This window comes from Anopheles darlingi, chromosome 2, assembly GCF_943734745.1.
Source record: "Anopheles darlingi chromosome 2, idAnoDarlMG_H_01, whole genome shotgun sequence".
Classification (NCBI taxonomy): Eukaryota; Metazoa; Arthropoda; class Insecta; order Diptera; family Culicidae; genus Anopheles; species Anopheles darlingi.
The window spans coordinates 61,169,107-61,183,685 of record NC_064874.1 but is presented as its reverse complement, the minus strand read 5'-3'; the positions used below and the strand labels follow the sequence as shown (position 1 = coordinate 61,183,685).

Below are 14,579 nucleotides of genomic sequence, written 5' to 3'. Positions count from 1 at the left end.
CCTGGGTGAACACTCGATCCAGGTGTGCTTAGTTCACCCGAACACAGCCCGGACCGAGTGTCACTTCATCCGCCGGCAGCGCCCTCTATTTGTGATCGCTGGCGTCACTTATTTGTGACACCATTATAATTCAATTTCCGACCAATTGATTGTTGCAACGTACACTTCCGTTTCCTACACAACTCAAAGTCCTCCTTTGGCGAAGTCCTCCGATCCTTATCATCGTTCCGACTCCATTCCTCGGCAGTACGTTTGTATTTGAACATACTTAGTACTTTGTCGCTGAAAGCCTCTATCTGCCTCTTGCTGCCCACTGCATCTTGCAAACAAAAAATTATTATTAAAGGTAAATAAGAAACATTATATAAAATCCACATATTGAAGGTGCATATAATGTTTTGTTCTATTCAATTGCCTAACAAATAACGACGATCGTTATACGTTATCTACATCTTTTCAAGGAATTAGAATTAATCATGCCATCCATGTCACCTACTATTGTGCTGATAACATGAATGCATGGCCACTATCATCATTACCAATTGGTAGTATTTACAATGGAACGTCTGGCAGCGAATTGGCGGATGTGGATTGCGCTCTTTCCGTTGTTCCTTTAAATTCCACTCATTATCGCTGCTATGGTTGACCGACATTAACCCCTTCCCTCTTCTCTGCTTTCGGTATGTAACCACTTGAAAGTTACGCGAATTTTATAATCATTATAATCATCACATTGGGGTTAACCTCTGGTGGAGGTTGAAAATTTAAAGCACGAACATGGTTTCTTGTCAGAGTCAAACACTAGCTGTTCTGTTGAGAAGATGAATTATACATTTATAGCCGTGGCCACACGGGGCGAAAATTTGCGCGCAAATTTGCACATTAATGCCAAAATGTTTTCGCTTCGTGTGGCAGGGGTAAAAACCCGAAAATTTATGCCGAAATGTCAAACGTATTGTTTTCATCTGTGTTTTGGCCGCTGAAGTAGATTTCCGAATAAATTTTGCAGTTTTTAACGATTTTGTTGCTGTTGCTGTTATATTTATATTAAAAATGCAAAAACAATACGAAAAGAACCTACATTTTCGTAAATAAAGCGTTCGATAGCGTCAAGGGTTCAGCGAAAAAGTCCGCGGACGTATAAAAGTTTGACAGCGTGTAAGGGTTAAGCGAAACCGTTTTGGCATTAATTTTTTCGTTTGCGCTAGGGTTTTCGCCCCGTGTGGCCACGGCTTATGAGTCATCATGAGGACCGTTACGAAAAAAAAAAAAGCTTTAACTTTTATGAACTATATGCAACATACATGGACGCTTACCTTGTTATGCGATGAAAGAGTTTCAATGGAATTGCTGGTTAAACGGCGTACTTCATTAAACAAAATTTACCTTGATGATGGTTTGTCATGAACATTATTGATCTCTTTTATTTTAAATCAGTTTTTATCGGACAAACACTCTTGGTGCTGTTCATGATTTAATGCTCGCAGTCTCACTCATCGCGTCATTGATCTTTCGTTGGCCAGAGATAGTAAAAACATGGCTTGAGCTTCTTCCGTGTTTTCCAATCAGGCAACCTCTAACAGCATTACGCTCTCTTGTCGCATAAATCTCTTCATAAATCAATCATCAAGTTTTTTTACACTTCTTTGAGCCCCACCGTACAGTGATGACATGTGATGATCGGCTGCTTGCATTTTCATCGGTATCTGAGGAAAAAGCTTATCAAGCAGAGGACGAACACGTTGATGGGATCCCCTATCCGCAACTGGCCGTCGTGCTGCATGGCAGCAGGATGTTCACCTGGTGGCATTGGTGTATAAAAAGGAAGAGTAGAGCGTTGAAGCGCATTGCAGGAAATGAATGAAAGGAACTTCTCACCATTCAAGATGTGTACATTGATCGTCGCGGGATCAGCGTTCGATGGTGAACAGACGTACTTGCCGGTGTCTGTTGTCCAAGCACGCTGAATGAGCAGATAGGAGGTCGTTGTCTCTCCCTTTTCCGTGATGACAGAGACACCACCCCGCGGCGAGTCGTAGTTGATCTCCTGCAACGCATTGAGATACTTATTTAGTGGAAAGATTGAACTAAAAGAATGACTAGAATTGAGAAGAAAACCAATTTCAACAAAAGAAAACCATTATTAGTGAGTATCACAAAGTGTTAACTATTTGAGTAAAAGAAGTTGAATCGTAAAGACCTTGAAAAGTTCAATCGTAAAAAGTAGCGAGACCAAGGGCAATGTATGTTAATATTTCATTAACCAACATTAAAGTTCTGTTTGTGATTTGTACATCGATAGGGAATCTCCCAATAACAAAACCAAAATCCTCGAAATCGCGGCCTACCTATACAAATAAACGCTGTATTCTTCTGAAAGTGGTTTTTACACGGTACAGTACGAGCAGTGATGTATTTATTTTATTTTCGTTCAAATGCACATCGCATCAACATTCTGGCAATTGCTCACACTATCGTCCTATCTTTTTATCTAAAATGTATCTTTCCGGTGTGCTCTTCATGCTCCAGCCTGCAGCATTGCCATTTTTTCTGGATCGTTGCTTTGTAGTGGTTTCATGCCAGGTTTTCTGCTCCAAATGTATTCCAACATCCGGCAAACCAGTTTCTATATTCCCTACGCCTCCATTAATTCAAGCCAACCAAACAGTATGTATCAAGCTCTGTGTTGCTGACACTAATACTAATACACAACTTGTCGGCTGTCAGCAAAATAAAAAAAAGTGAAAAACATATCGAGCAACATTCATTGAAGCAATTTTATGTTTGGATTTTTTTATCGCAAAGATGAGATAAAAACCATTCACCAAGAGAGAAAGAGAGAGAAGATATACGTTGATGTTACGTTGCTTCTATTACGTTGATATGCATTGGTATGACTATATTAAAGAGATTGTCCTGCTCTTTGCTCAAGTACATGAATACTCTTATTAGCATCATTCGCCGAGGAATTTTGATTTGCTTCGGATAATCTAAAAAATATGGTATCGTTGTATCAATTGAGTCCACCAAGAGGATAATAAAAGAATAATGGTATAGACCTCATTACATATCCTCCTCTAAAGAACCCGACAAAAACATTGTGCGAATGAGACGAGACGAGCGAAGGAAGTTATTTCCTTTGTGCACTCCCATGGTGCAACGAAGAGATGGATTCTAAAAATTTGATATTGATCATAATGCATAACTCTTTGTCGTGGAAACACATTCAAACTCACAAAAGGCCAATCCTTGTGATTGGAGGTGAGAGCGAAAATGAAAAATTTATATTGAAATCACGGTAACATGAATTCCTCCGGTTTCCTTTCATCCATTTCATCTGATCTCGTGCACTGCTCTGATTTGTTGGTCACTTCCGGTGATGCAGAATGTTTTTATCGTTGCCAAATTCACTATCAGTTCACCATCTGCATCAGATATACAATATGTAGAGACGAAACAAAACAAAAAAAAATCGATATTATACTACCCTCTAACAGCTGCAAGCAATGGTTTCGTGAAAAGCAGACCAACCAACTATGCTGCACGGATTGTGAAAAGTGCTACTCTGTCATGTGTGCATTCTGCAACGATATCGTCCGGGCATCCTTCGCCAGAACGTGCATTAAAGGGCCGATTTTTCAAACGACCAATCCTATTACCGTCAGCTGGTTTCTGATTCATACAACTGGTAGTTTTTATGGAGCATGTTGCCCACGCCTTGCGTCATGATCACACACTTTTCATCATGTTTTTTCACGCTCTCGGTACCAATCGGCATTGGTTAGGCGTGTTAATTAAATTCTCGAGCCAGCATTTTCCTCTTCCAAAAACCGTAGAAAAAATTGCAAAAAGTGATGCGGAAAAAAGATTGGCATGACGTGCTACGCAGCATTAATCGTTTATACAGAAATGCAAGGGGATGTTGAAATGGTTTTGAACAGAGCGAACACTGTGACCACAGTTATACAGAGTTTGTTGCATTTAAGAGTGCAAAAGTAAACTTTAATTTTGATAGTTCCATCCCTCTAAAAAACGGAAGAAAAGTAAATATCTCACCTGGTTGTTGTGTGTCCACATGATGGTTGAGGGGGGTTCGGGTGAGTTCCGAACTATGCAGGTAAGATTTACAGTTGAACCAGTGTTGATGTACAGGTCCGGTATGCCTATAATCGTAGTGATGGGCTCTATTGTATTTGAAAAGGGAAAGAGAGAAAGAGAGAGAGAAAGAGTGTCACTAGAAGTGGTGGTGACGGAAGTAATGGATGGACATCAGACTAAATTTTTGTGGTTCGCGGTCCATCCCTCACTTACCGACAACGGAGAGATACATCGAATGGCCAACCGGAGGCGTCGTCGAGATCTGGCACTCATACATTCCCGTATCTCGCTTCTGAGGATATCGAATCTGAAAGTACAACGTACACACGTAGTGGACGTTAGATAGCACGGATGATGGAGAAGCGGTTAAGAAGAAACTAAAACAAAACGTAAAGCTTCAGTGGCCATGCGAAGTTGTTGCTGAAGCTGAGAACATTTCCACTTCCGAAAAAATGATCGATGAGTTGCAATGTGGTAGTATGTGGTAAAGTATGGAGTATAGAGCGCTGGCATAATGCTGGAAAATGGAGAGCCCTGGACGGCGAAAGGACATACCTGAAGCGACCAGTCATCGTGCACGGGATTATGTACAGCCTGGAACCGTTGGTCGGATGTGTAGGTGAATCTACCGACGGTCAATAAATGGATGTCTCGGTGCCGTACCCAGGAAACCTTTGGAAAAAGCGATACCGTTAGACGGGACCAACAAATCCTTTCCTTGGTAAATTGAGATTAACAGGATGAGGGATCCTCCCGAACCAACTGAACTGCAACTTCATCCCTCGCGAAACTGTCCCCTTCACCGGAAGTCATTAGTCCCGGTTGCAGTGTACCATCATTCGTTATCTTGTTTCTCCCTTGATTAACCCAATTTCCTTGTCGTCATAAATAAGGAACGAAGGTCCCGTGACCACAGGATGGCCGGATATCCGCGGTGGTAACTTACCGTTTTGTTGCCAAGATTTTTGACACGACAATTGAGGTACGCCGTCTTGCCGACGAGCGCCGTAATGTTCTTCGAAGAGGACAGATCGAAGTATGGACCTCGGTCGAGTGGTGTCCTAAGCCGATTGCTCTCGTCCGAGTCGAAACTCTCGTTCTCGCTCATCTCCGCTGCACTGGGATGATACTGTTGGCCAATTTTACCGGAACTACCGTAGATGCCGAGGTACGGTGGACGACTCCGGTGTTGTGACGATGGTCGTCGTGTTGGCCTTCGATCATCCATCGGTGCTCGATCAACACTCAGCTCCGACAAGAACTGTTCTTCCGAGAAGCTTTGGAATGATTTACTTAGCCCTGAGAAGGGAGAAATAGAGAGAGAGAGAGAGTGAGAGAGAAAGAGAGAGAGAGAGAGAGAGAGAGAGAGAGAGAGAGAGAGAGAGAGAGAGAGAGATTAAAAATAATATTAGAATAACAAATATTCAGTACGGACTGTCACATAGAGGTACCGATGGATCAGAATGAATGCTGATGGTAGATGAAACGTTTGCTTCGTTCGTTCCCAAATAACACATATGTTAAGATTCAATACGAGCAGAAATAAGTCTGAAGCAAAGCATGGCTTCCAACATTATTTTACACAAGCCACAATGTTTCGATTCTTCTTCGTGAACCGAGGACATTTAATTGAATTTGCAGACACTCCAGTCCTTAGACACCTCCAACTAAAGAGTTCTAGTACACCATCGAGCTTCAATCCGATCGACAGACCAACGAGCAGATTGGAGATTAATCTTCTAATCAGAAGCGTAAACAACCACTTTGCTCATCCTTTTTCCCATTCCTACAGGACACTCATCCTTTCATAACATGAAGGCATCGAAGGGACTCTTCGAGCCATTTCTCCTCATTAATTACTTCCCTGAATCGGAAGCGACAATCTCTCTCTTGGTACCACTCGAAGGTTGATAAAGCATGCTTACTTCCAGATGTTGTACTATGGCAGTATCTTCAGGCAACAGTGAATGCACGATTCGTGTGGATATGAAAGACACTTCATTTACGCTTACACCTCTCTGCTATCGAGTCTCCGTGGCCGATCTATGGTATTCCTTAGCACCGCATGCCATGTTTATGCGTGAGTGTTGTCACACGTTGAAGGCGAGAATTAATTTATCGCCTGGAATTCATCTAGCATCCCTTCCACAGATCCTTAATGCACGCTTCTGGTGGTAGTGGTGGATGAAAAAGGAAAGGAAACATGCTCCGTCACAGACGGAAGACCAATAATAAGCTATCTCCGGGTACGGAAAAACCACAGCTGAGTCAAAGTAAACGCTGTGTTATCGTTGGATGCTGGTGGACAAGACTCATAAATCACACGTAGTATCTGAATCCTTATTTGGACGACGTTGTTGTTGGGGTTGACGATGGCAGAGATTCAATAAAGCATTGATTGTGCCGCATGTGTGGAAAGTGGGTGAAATAGGGATTAGCCGTTGCTCAAACATTCGTGCGGTTTCTGGATGGAATAGAGGATGGGGGATTGGTGGTTGGCTTAATGCGGGAAGCAACTGAGTTAAAGAGTCCTATGATTCGTTCCTTCTAGGTTCCAGCTGTATTTCGAGGTTCTCTAATGTAGTTTTAATTGGAAATTATTATGTGGAAGCGAAATGTTTTTCTATATGATTCTTTAATTAAGTCTGTGGCTGCATCAGAATCATGATTTATTTTGCAATAAGAGGTTTGATGACACCAAGACATAAAACAAAAACAAAAATGGAGAAAAACTGCTGAAATTACTGCTAAAGATCGCTTTCACAATGAAACATTTACTATTTAAAGCTACCGTGACCGGTAAAAGTAGTTCTCCATCTCCAGTTTATATTAACGAATATAAATTCGACACGTTCAGTCAAATCGTGCAAGTGTTATGTTTTCAGGTTGACTAAATGGTAGGTTTAGACGCCGTTGTGTTATGCAATAGGGCAGTGACACACAGATGGTCGTCACGATAGGTTTCCAAAAACCCAAACCAAATCGAAAATCCCTTTTTGAATCAGACCACAGATGGATTCGATATGGGGTTAATTAGTGAAACAGATTTTCAATTCCCCATCTCCAGTGCAGAACCGTGACAGTGTCAAACTTCCATAAAAGGGCTTTGATTGAAATGATGATTGTTGTCGATGATATGGAGAGTTCGCAGGTGGAATGCGTTCGATTCGAATCACGACGGTGCTTTTCTCGCTACCGGACGATGGCGAGAGGATTTTATGTGAAAATGAAGCCAGATCCCAACTGCTGGCATCCTGCTGAACGATGTGGCTTCGTAGTATTTCTGGATATCAATTTTTGTAGCTTATCATGATGTGATTGGAACAGCTGCGGTGCTTAACGGCTGATGATAAATTATTTATGTGACGAACAGCGATTGCTAGAGTTTCGACTGTCATTCGATTGGAGACTGATTCTATGATTTCAATTATCGATGCTCTTCTATACTGCTATGTGCGTGCTCTTCTATGCTGACTTGCATAACCGATGTTGACACGTGCGTTGAGTTCGTAGAAGCATTTTGTGTTTTAAAAGCCCACAACCACTGTGGGGTCCTAACATGTTGAGTCTAAATGCTATCAAAATTATTTAGGATGCGAATGATATTTGGAACACATTCCAATTGAATACATGTTTCCATCAAATAATAAAAGAATTCTATGAAAATGTCATTCCAAGAATCGACCTCAATTATCATCAACAATATGATCCTTTTGTCGGAACATAGCTTCTCTATTTCTCACTATTTTGGATGACGGGCATTTCCTTTATTTTCCAGGTAGACTTCGTGACAGAATGGAATGCACGAGCGAATTCAAATGAAGGTAAGCGAGACGTCTCATTCGCACTGGACTACCCATTCCATAATCTTTCTTTTAAATCGATAGGCGATACAATTTGTTCCAAAAATATCTTCCGTCCTGCATTTTCCTTAGCCTCATTCCCCTTCATTTCGATCTTTTGATCAAAATTCCCTAGCGGCATCTCTTAACTTAAGGGATGAGGATCTGGTGTTCACGATTCTCCTCTGTACGTCCGTGGGATGTGGCGAAGTGTTAATGTCAATCGATTGCTACCGATAAACCTTCCAAGGGTGTTCGGCGAGTTGCGTGAGAAAACATTGATGAACGAATTTCCGCGTATCGGATGCTCGTTTTGCGGGGGCTTTAGGAGAAAGGAAAGAAACACGAAACCGTTTTCAATTCAGCTCTCTAATCGCACATTGCTCGCCTCATTTCCGATTTGCCTGTTTGGAAATTTGAATTTAAATGGATATTTTATGTTTTTTTCCGTCTTCTTATTACGTCCGTCGCTTCTTGAAGTACGGGAATGGATGAAAATGTAAAATATGAAAGAAAACAGAAACATTCCCTCATTTGAATTGGAATAAATGTGTCATTGGTGCGTGGACAGCGGAAGCATCGCAATTCTTAGCGCCCAAATTATGAGTGTTTTGGAGCAGCATATCGATTTGCCAGAGACGCAATCGGGTACGCAGCAGTGGGGGCCTTACGGTGCAATGTCCTCTTATCGCGTTCCAAATTATGGAGGTGATTCCATCGCTTATCGCTTAGGTATTATAATTACAAACCCATTGCCTTGTAACTTTCGATATTGATTTTCTCCTCCCATTACAACAAGGACCGTTGAGTCGAACAGAGATCGAAATATCCACGATTGGTAACGAAACGTTTGATCTACCCGCGGGAAGGATCCGGAGGGGATACGACTCCACATTTAATTTATTTCTTTCGATTCCGCTTCATGGTCCATTTGAACCAGCTTAGGTGTGAATTATGAGGCGCTGATGAAAGCATCTAATTAGCGTTATCTAGGGCCACTATAATGAGCTTTTCTTGGAAGCCTTCAGGCAAAATGTTTCATTTTGGGCCCCTGGGACTAGGTGTAAATCGAACATTTGCCATTTCAGGAATCGGTAAATAATTTATTGAAATGGTTCATTGTAGACGATGAGTCAACAGGTATGACCTGGTCTTAGAGCTACTTATCGTCATTACTCCATGATTCATTTCGTTTTCGCACAGTTTTGCTTTTTGAGGGTAGGAAATGCAAAGGAAAATCGTTCCCATATAGGACGGTAAAATACCTGACAAGTCTCTTTTAGCAATTCCATGTCGAGCTGTTGACTTATTGAGCGGTTGGTTTCATTTTATTTCAAGCGAAATCGTTGGTGAAGAGCGACAACGTTTTATCTTTTTTGGGATAGCAACTTGAGCTAGAACTACTTTCAAATTATTCTGCGAAATAAATAAAATCCGAAACGATCTGGCCAAATCAATGTTATTTGTACGTTAGAGCGCGAAATGTCCATCGGTACAGTTCACCCTATTCTGATTCTCATTGGGGCGCTCCACTCACTTAAAAGGATTTGGTTGGAATCTTTTGCTCCATTTTTCGCATTTTCCAGAACACACCAGAATAAAATCGGTCGAGTTCAAAACACTGTTAGATGCGGGATTAAATAACCTTTACCCCACCATGAAAAGTTCACTGCTTCGTAAAGCGGTCGGCAATTCATCTCCAATTTCTTTGCCGAATCGCCTATTAACAGCATTCCGTCTCTTCAGACTCTTCAATGTGTCTAAGCGCTATGAATTAGACTGGGATCAGTTTGTACGAAGCTATTCTTTACATTTTTGTTTTTCGTGGGCAACAGAATTGAATCGAATATCACAGACCAATAACAACTTTAGAATATGCTTTCTACATTGCGATGAGCGATGCTCATGAATATTCGTGACGTAGGTGAGGCGCTTGGTTAATTTGCAATGCAAACATTTAAAGGATACGTGTTGGATTGGTTGGTTTGTTGATAATGTAAAAAGGTGCTGGTAATGTACTTACCATAGTCCAACCGAACGCAATCGGGATTGAAATTGGCAATAGGTTCTATTCCTAATAGACGTAGGGTGTCGGTACACGCTAGGAGCAAAGCACCTGTATCTTGGCCAGAAAAAGAACCATAGTTTCTCACCATAAGACTATTTGGTTGAATATGCGGAATGTATCCGAATGTGCTCCGGACTATTTAACGAATGGCGAGATATCCGTGATTTACTTTAAGCGCCTTCGAGTTTGAAGATGGCATTGTGATGTTCTTGTGCAACTTAAATGATCGTTCTTTCATCAAACAAGAGAAAAAAATAAACATTAACTAAGAAAAAATATCACGTCCTACATGACGATGTATCCTCGTTTGCTCGATCGGAATTTACAATAAAATGCAATTCCAGGGGCAACCTCCATTGTTCAGTGCGTATAATAGGCACAATTCAATCAGACCACAGCTGGTGCAAATATTTATTCAAAAATTAATTACAAATTGCCATTGTGTACTCCTGCTTCAACTGTTATCCTAAGAGATCGGATCGGCCCATAATGAAACAACCCTTCATACCATTTTGTAACTGTGGTAACAACTCTACAATACTTCACGCTACGTTATGAGCTCTTTATACGTGCGCCGGTGTGAACTTTTATTTTGAATTCTTCTGGATCATAAAGCTCATGCCATTCCCGCTGGGCATGTAATGTTTAAATCGAGAGTACACGGTGAGTAATGTTGCTTTTCGAATTCGCTCCTGGCGATACATTTTCTGGAAATGGAACCTTTTTATTTGAATAACAGCATATCACATTATTTATTTGCAATTTTGTGGGCTTGGCGAATGCCCCGGGACATTTCACTTCCGCCAATAACGTCGCACACCGTCAAAGCTCAATTCATGTGAAATATTCTCCAAATAACCGTGTTTCTCATGTGTGAATGCAATATGAAATGCCATAGATTCTCTGCTAAGCTGAGTCAGAATGGATTCTTGCTCTGTTCCTGGAAAGGTTACAGTGTTTCATTTTCGGTTAAAGTGTAAAGCATAATCATGGCAATCCATCTGTGGAACCGTTTCTTTCCGAACGATAGAGGATGTTGACAGAATGAAAGCATCCCGTCGATTAAAAAGGTTGAACATGATTGCCCAAAACCATAAACGCTTCAAATGCCATTGACAGGAGCACCATTCTGACACCATGTTGGCAGCGTCGCATATGCTCATGCCACTGGAATCGTCAAATTCGAGCGCGATGAGAAAACATCCGGCTTCGTGTGGATGGTGGAATTCAATTTCACGTTCTTGCGGTTCGTTACTTCTTCTTGCACGCTTGCTTGCTATATTCTGACTGGCTGGATGGAACACATAAAAGACAACGGAACAGTCGGTCCACGAGGGATAAACATTGACACCGATAACGCAAAAGATGCGAACGTCGACACTTTTATGTATGTTGAAACGCAAAAGTGAGGATAGATACCGACATTACTGGTATGCGATGCTGCATATCGTTCATGGTTAAATGCAAATTTAATGAGACAATTATTGTAATGTCCGGATGCCGAATAGCAATCGCTGCACAAAGGGAAAGGCCAGGAAACGCCTATTTGTAACATTGTTCTACATGTTTGTTGGGATTTTTCCAAAAATACAATTCGTTTTGAAATCTCATTCGACAATCTGCGTGCAATCGATTCTTTTCTTTGAAGCCTCTGGTCGACAGTTGAATCACAACAAGCCAGGGACAACTGCGAAAGCTGCTCCAAGGACCACGCAAAAAATGGATCTCGTCTATCTCTGGACGCTTATCTTGGTTGCTGCCATGCTCATGCAATGTGCGTTCGTCCGCACTGGGCATCGAAGTCCGTTCACGGAATCGTATCACTTTTCTCATGCAGACGTCAGCTGTCGTGTGTCCTTTGTGTTCTTTTGGCTTCCTCACAGTGATTCAGCATGTTGCTTTTCGGGTTGGCTTGGTGCTGGTTCTTGGTAAACATTGAGAAACGGTTCCTAGTGCTGTGATCCAACAGCGACAGCCGCTTTACGTCGACGTCGATACCAAAACATCGACGGTACGGTAAAAGGCAAATGCGTTCCGTTGTTTCCCGGTAAGTTTTTATTTCGTGGTGTAGGTATTGTAGGAAAAAAAAAGTATCAGACCAGAGGCGCAGACATCTGGCAGACATTCGGTGTACTTGGAATGGGCCGATTCCCAGCATGTGTATGCTGTACGATGCTTAGTTATGAGCAATGTCGAGCAACTCGAACAGCCGAGTTGTTCAATCTCGATCATTGGGCAACGTAGGATGTCAATGGAATGTAAATTGAATGCGCTAGCATATCAAATGTTGTCTGTTTGGTCAGCATACTCACAAAATGTCGCAAACGCCCCTTATTGTTTCCCAGATCCATGGACTTGCTGCGATGCCGATTTGCATTAAGCATTTGACACTTAAAATTGTTTAGCGCAAAAACTACGAATCGTTTCCTTTTGATAGGACCAAGTAGCTAATCTTCTGTATTGATATATACAAAAGCGTTTTGGACCATGCCATGATGGAAACTATGTTGATGTAAGCGCACATTCCCACATTGATACAACATCTTGTATGCCTTAGTTCGGGATTTCTGGTAATTTGGGTGCGTTGTTCCTCCAATCCAAACTTCAATTCCTCTCTTCTTTTACCATACAATCGAGGCTTTGTTTGTCAGATCACTCGTTAGCAACACGAAACCATCCGTTGGGACCATCGTTCAGACTTGCTACCGGCCTTCGATGCTATGACTCAGTTGTCTGAACATTGTTTTCCCTTTTCAATGTTTTCAAAAAGAGAGAAAGGCAAGGAGAGATAGCAATAACGAATAAGAGAGCTAATAAATCAAAATGTGGGACATTTTAGAATTTTCAACCAAGGATCCCTAGACACACGGACCCCAAGGGGCCATGGTTCCAGCAAAACATGACTACGCCCGAGGTTGTCTTGTGGGTGGATTGTGTTCTCCATTCACATGACACTCAGTTACAAGTCCGCAGGCAGTGGTTGGATCGTTGGTTTTGGAGATTCTTGTTCAGTTACGTACTCAGTTCACTTTTTTCCTCTTTTTTTCTAATCGCTTCAAAAGAAAACGACATAGTGAAAGGTTGAGGGCTGGAGCATAAATAGATTACCGTCCCAAAAAAGCAACATTTTATCAATTTCCATCGTTGCGGTTGGTTGAAAAGCCAAAATTTGGTGCGAACCTAATGCTTTCGACGAGCATTTCGAGAACATTCGAAGAGAATCTTACAGCCAAAAGGATCATGTTCCAACATAAAAACAAAAGCGAATCGCGGGAAGCAGAAGGCGATAAGGGCTTATCCACTGCTGGAAAACACTGATTGAAAAACCATTTCAAACGCAAACATTCGCCTGCAGGCTGACTTGCTCTTCGACCTTCGGCCGGTCTGGGTTCACGCATGGCATCAGCAACATGAATTTTTCATGATACGCTAATGTTGATCATGGTGACCCCAACCTTTCCCTTTTTTGTATCCGTTGCTAGGTAGGTCATCGAATTCTGAGACCGAAGCAGAAGCGGTAGAATCGAGCTTTTCTATTGAAATCCCTTTCAAATCGTAATTACCTACATGTTGACCGTTCGAAGTAGTGAAATGCCTTTCGGTTCAGAAAAATATACATGGCCTTTGACATTTGGTTTACTCCCCAAACGGACCCACAATTAACTGTATGACGACTGTATAATGAAATTGATAAGTTGTTGGAACATGAAAATTGTCGTACTTGGTATTTGCGAAGTAAATTTGAGATTAGGTTGTGCGTCAAGTGTGTCTCTTACTTGATACTTACCTTGATTCAAATACACGATGAAAATAAGTAAAACATTGATTACATTTTGGTTGAACTGTTGAGCCATTTCTGAAAAGAGAGTAAGTAAAAGAAAACGTCTTACTGAAAACCTTTTACCAGTTATGCAGTATTCTTTATTTGATGCTGTAGTATTTGACTGTTGCTCAATAATTGCAACATCCAAAGTATTATCACGAAGCTTTGGCCAGGTGCAAACAACACAGAGTCTGTGCGCGATTAGAAAAAAATAAAAATGAAGCAAAACAAGTGACAACGACACATTAGTTTGCTTCAGTGACGCATAGATAGCAATTTCCCCCAGGCATCAACCTTCACCTTTCGGATAGCTTTACTTTCTAAGGTAGAGCAAATACTTCCGGGAGGATTTTCCTTAGTGAAACGCTATCTGCTATATAGCAGGCTGAAATGAATCCTTTCACTCGTCACTCGTCTGTAGCATCTGCATCTGTACTCTTTCCATGATTCCTCGCTGAAATGACTGTTGAATGATTTATTACTGACCTACTCTATCCAGCAGCAGTATGTTGGTTTAGAATCTGGGTGAAACTGTGTGTGACGTAGCATAGCAATGGAGAGGATAATGCCTTTAAGGCAAAGCTTAGTGCCCACAGTTTGGGATTCCCGGTTCTTGGTTGGAGCAATTTTCATATTTTCTCGATTCGATGAGCTCTGCCAACGACTGGTCACCGCGAACGAGCAAACCCTGGGGACGAACCGCACATGCTGGTATGAGTTAGTGACACACCACGGCGGCCACTGTGGT

At 41.7% G+C, this 14,579-nt stretch overlaps 1 protein-coding gene across 1 annotated transcript in view; it reads right to left on the bottom strand.

Annotated features, from left to right (window-relative positions):
- Nucleotides 1–1,528: 1,528 nt before the first annotated feature.
- LOC125948057 (zwei Ig domain protein zig-8-like) overlaps nucleotides 1,529–14,579 on the bottom strand; it is a 35,114-nt gene continuing 22,063 nt past the window's right edge. Inside the window, exons 2-8 of the mRNA XM_049673695.1 lie at nucleotides 13,796–13,864; nucleotides 5,045–5,397; nucleotides 4,654–4,770; nucleotides 4,312–4,405; nucleotides 4,057–4,184; nucleotides 1,879–2,047; nucleotides 1,529–1,800 (exon numbers count right to left, since the gene is read on the bottom strand). Coding sequence (XP_049529652.1) covers nucleotides 1,697–1,800; nucleotides 1,879–2,047; nucleotides 4,057–4,184; nucleotides 4,312–4,405; nucleotides 4,654–4,770; nucleotides 5,045–5,397; nucleotides 13,796–13,862 — 1,032 coding nt within the window. The 5' untranslated portion in view covers nucleotides 13,863–13,864 and the 3' untranslated portion in view covers nucleotides 1,529–1,696. The remainder of the gene's footprint in view (nucleotides 1,801–1,878; nucleotides 2,048–4,056; nucleotides 4,185–4,311; nucleotides 4,406–4,653; nucleotides 4,771–5,044; nucleotides 5,398–13,795; nucleotides 13,865–14,579) is intronic.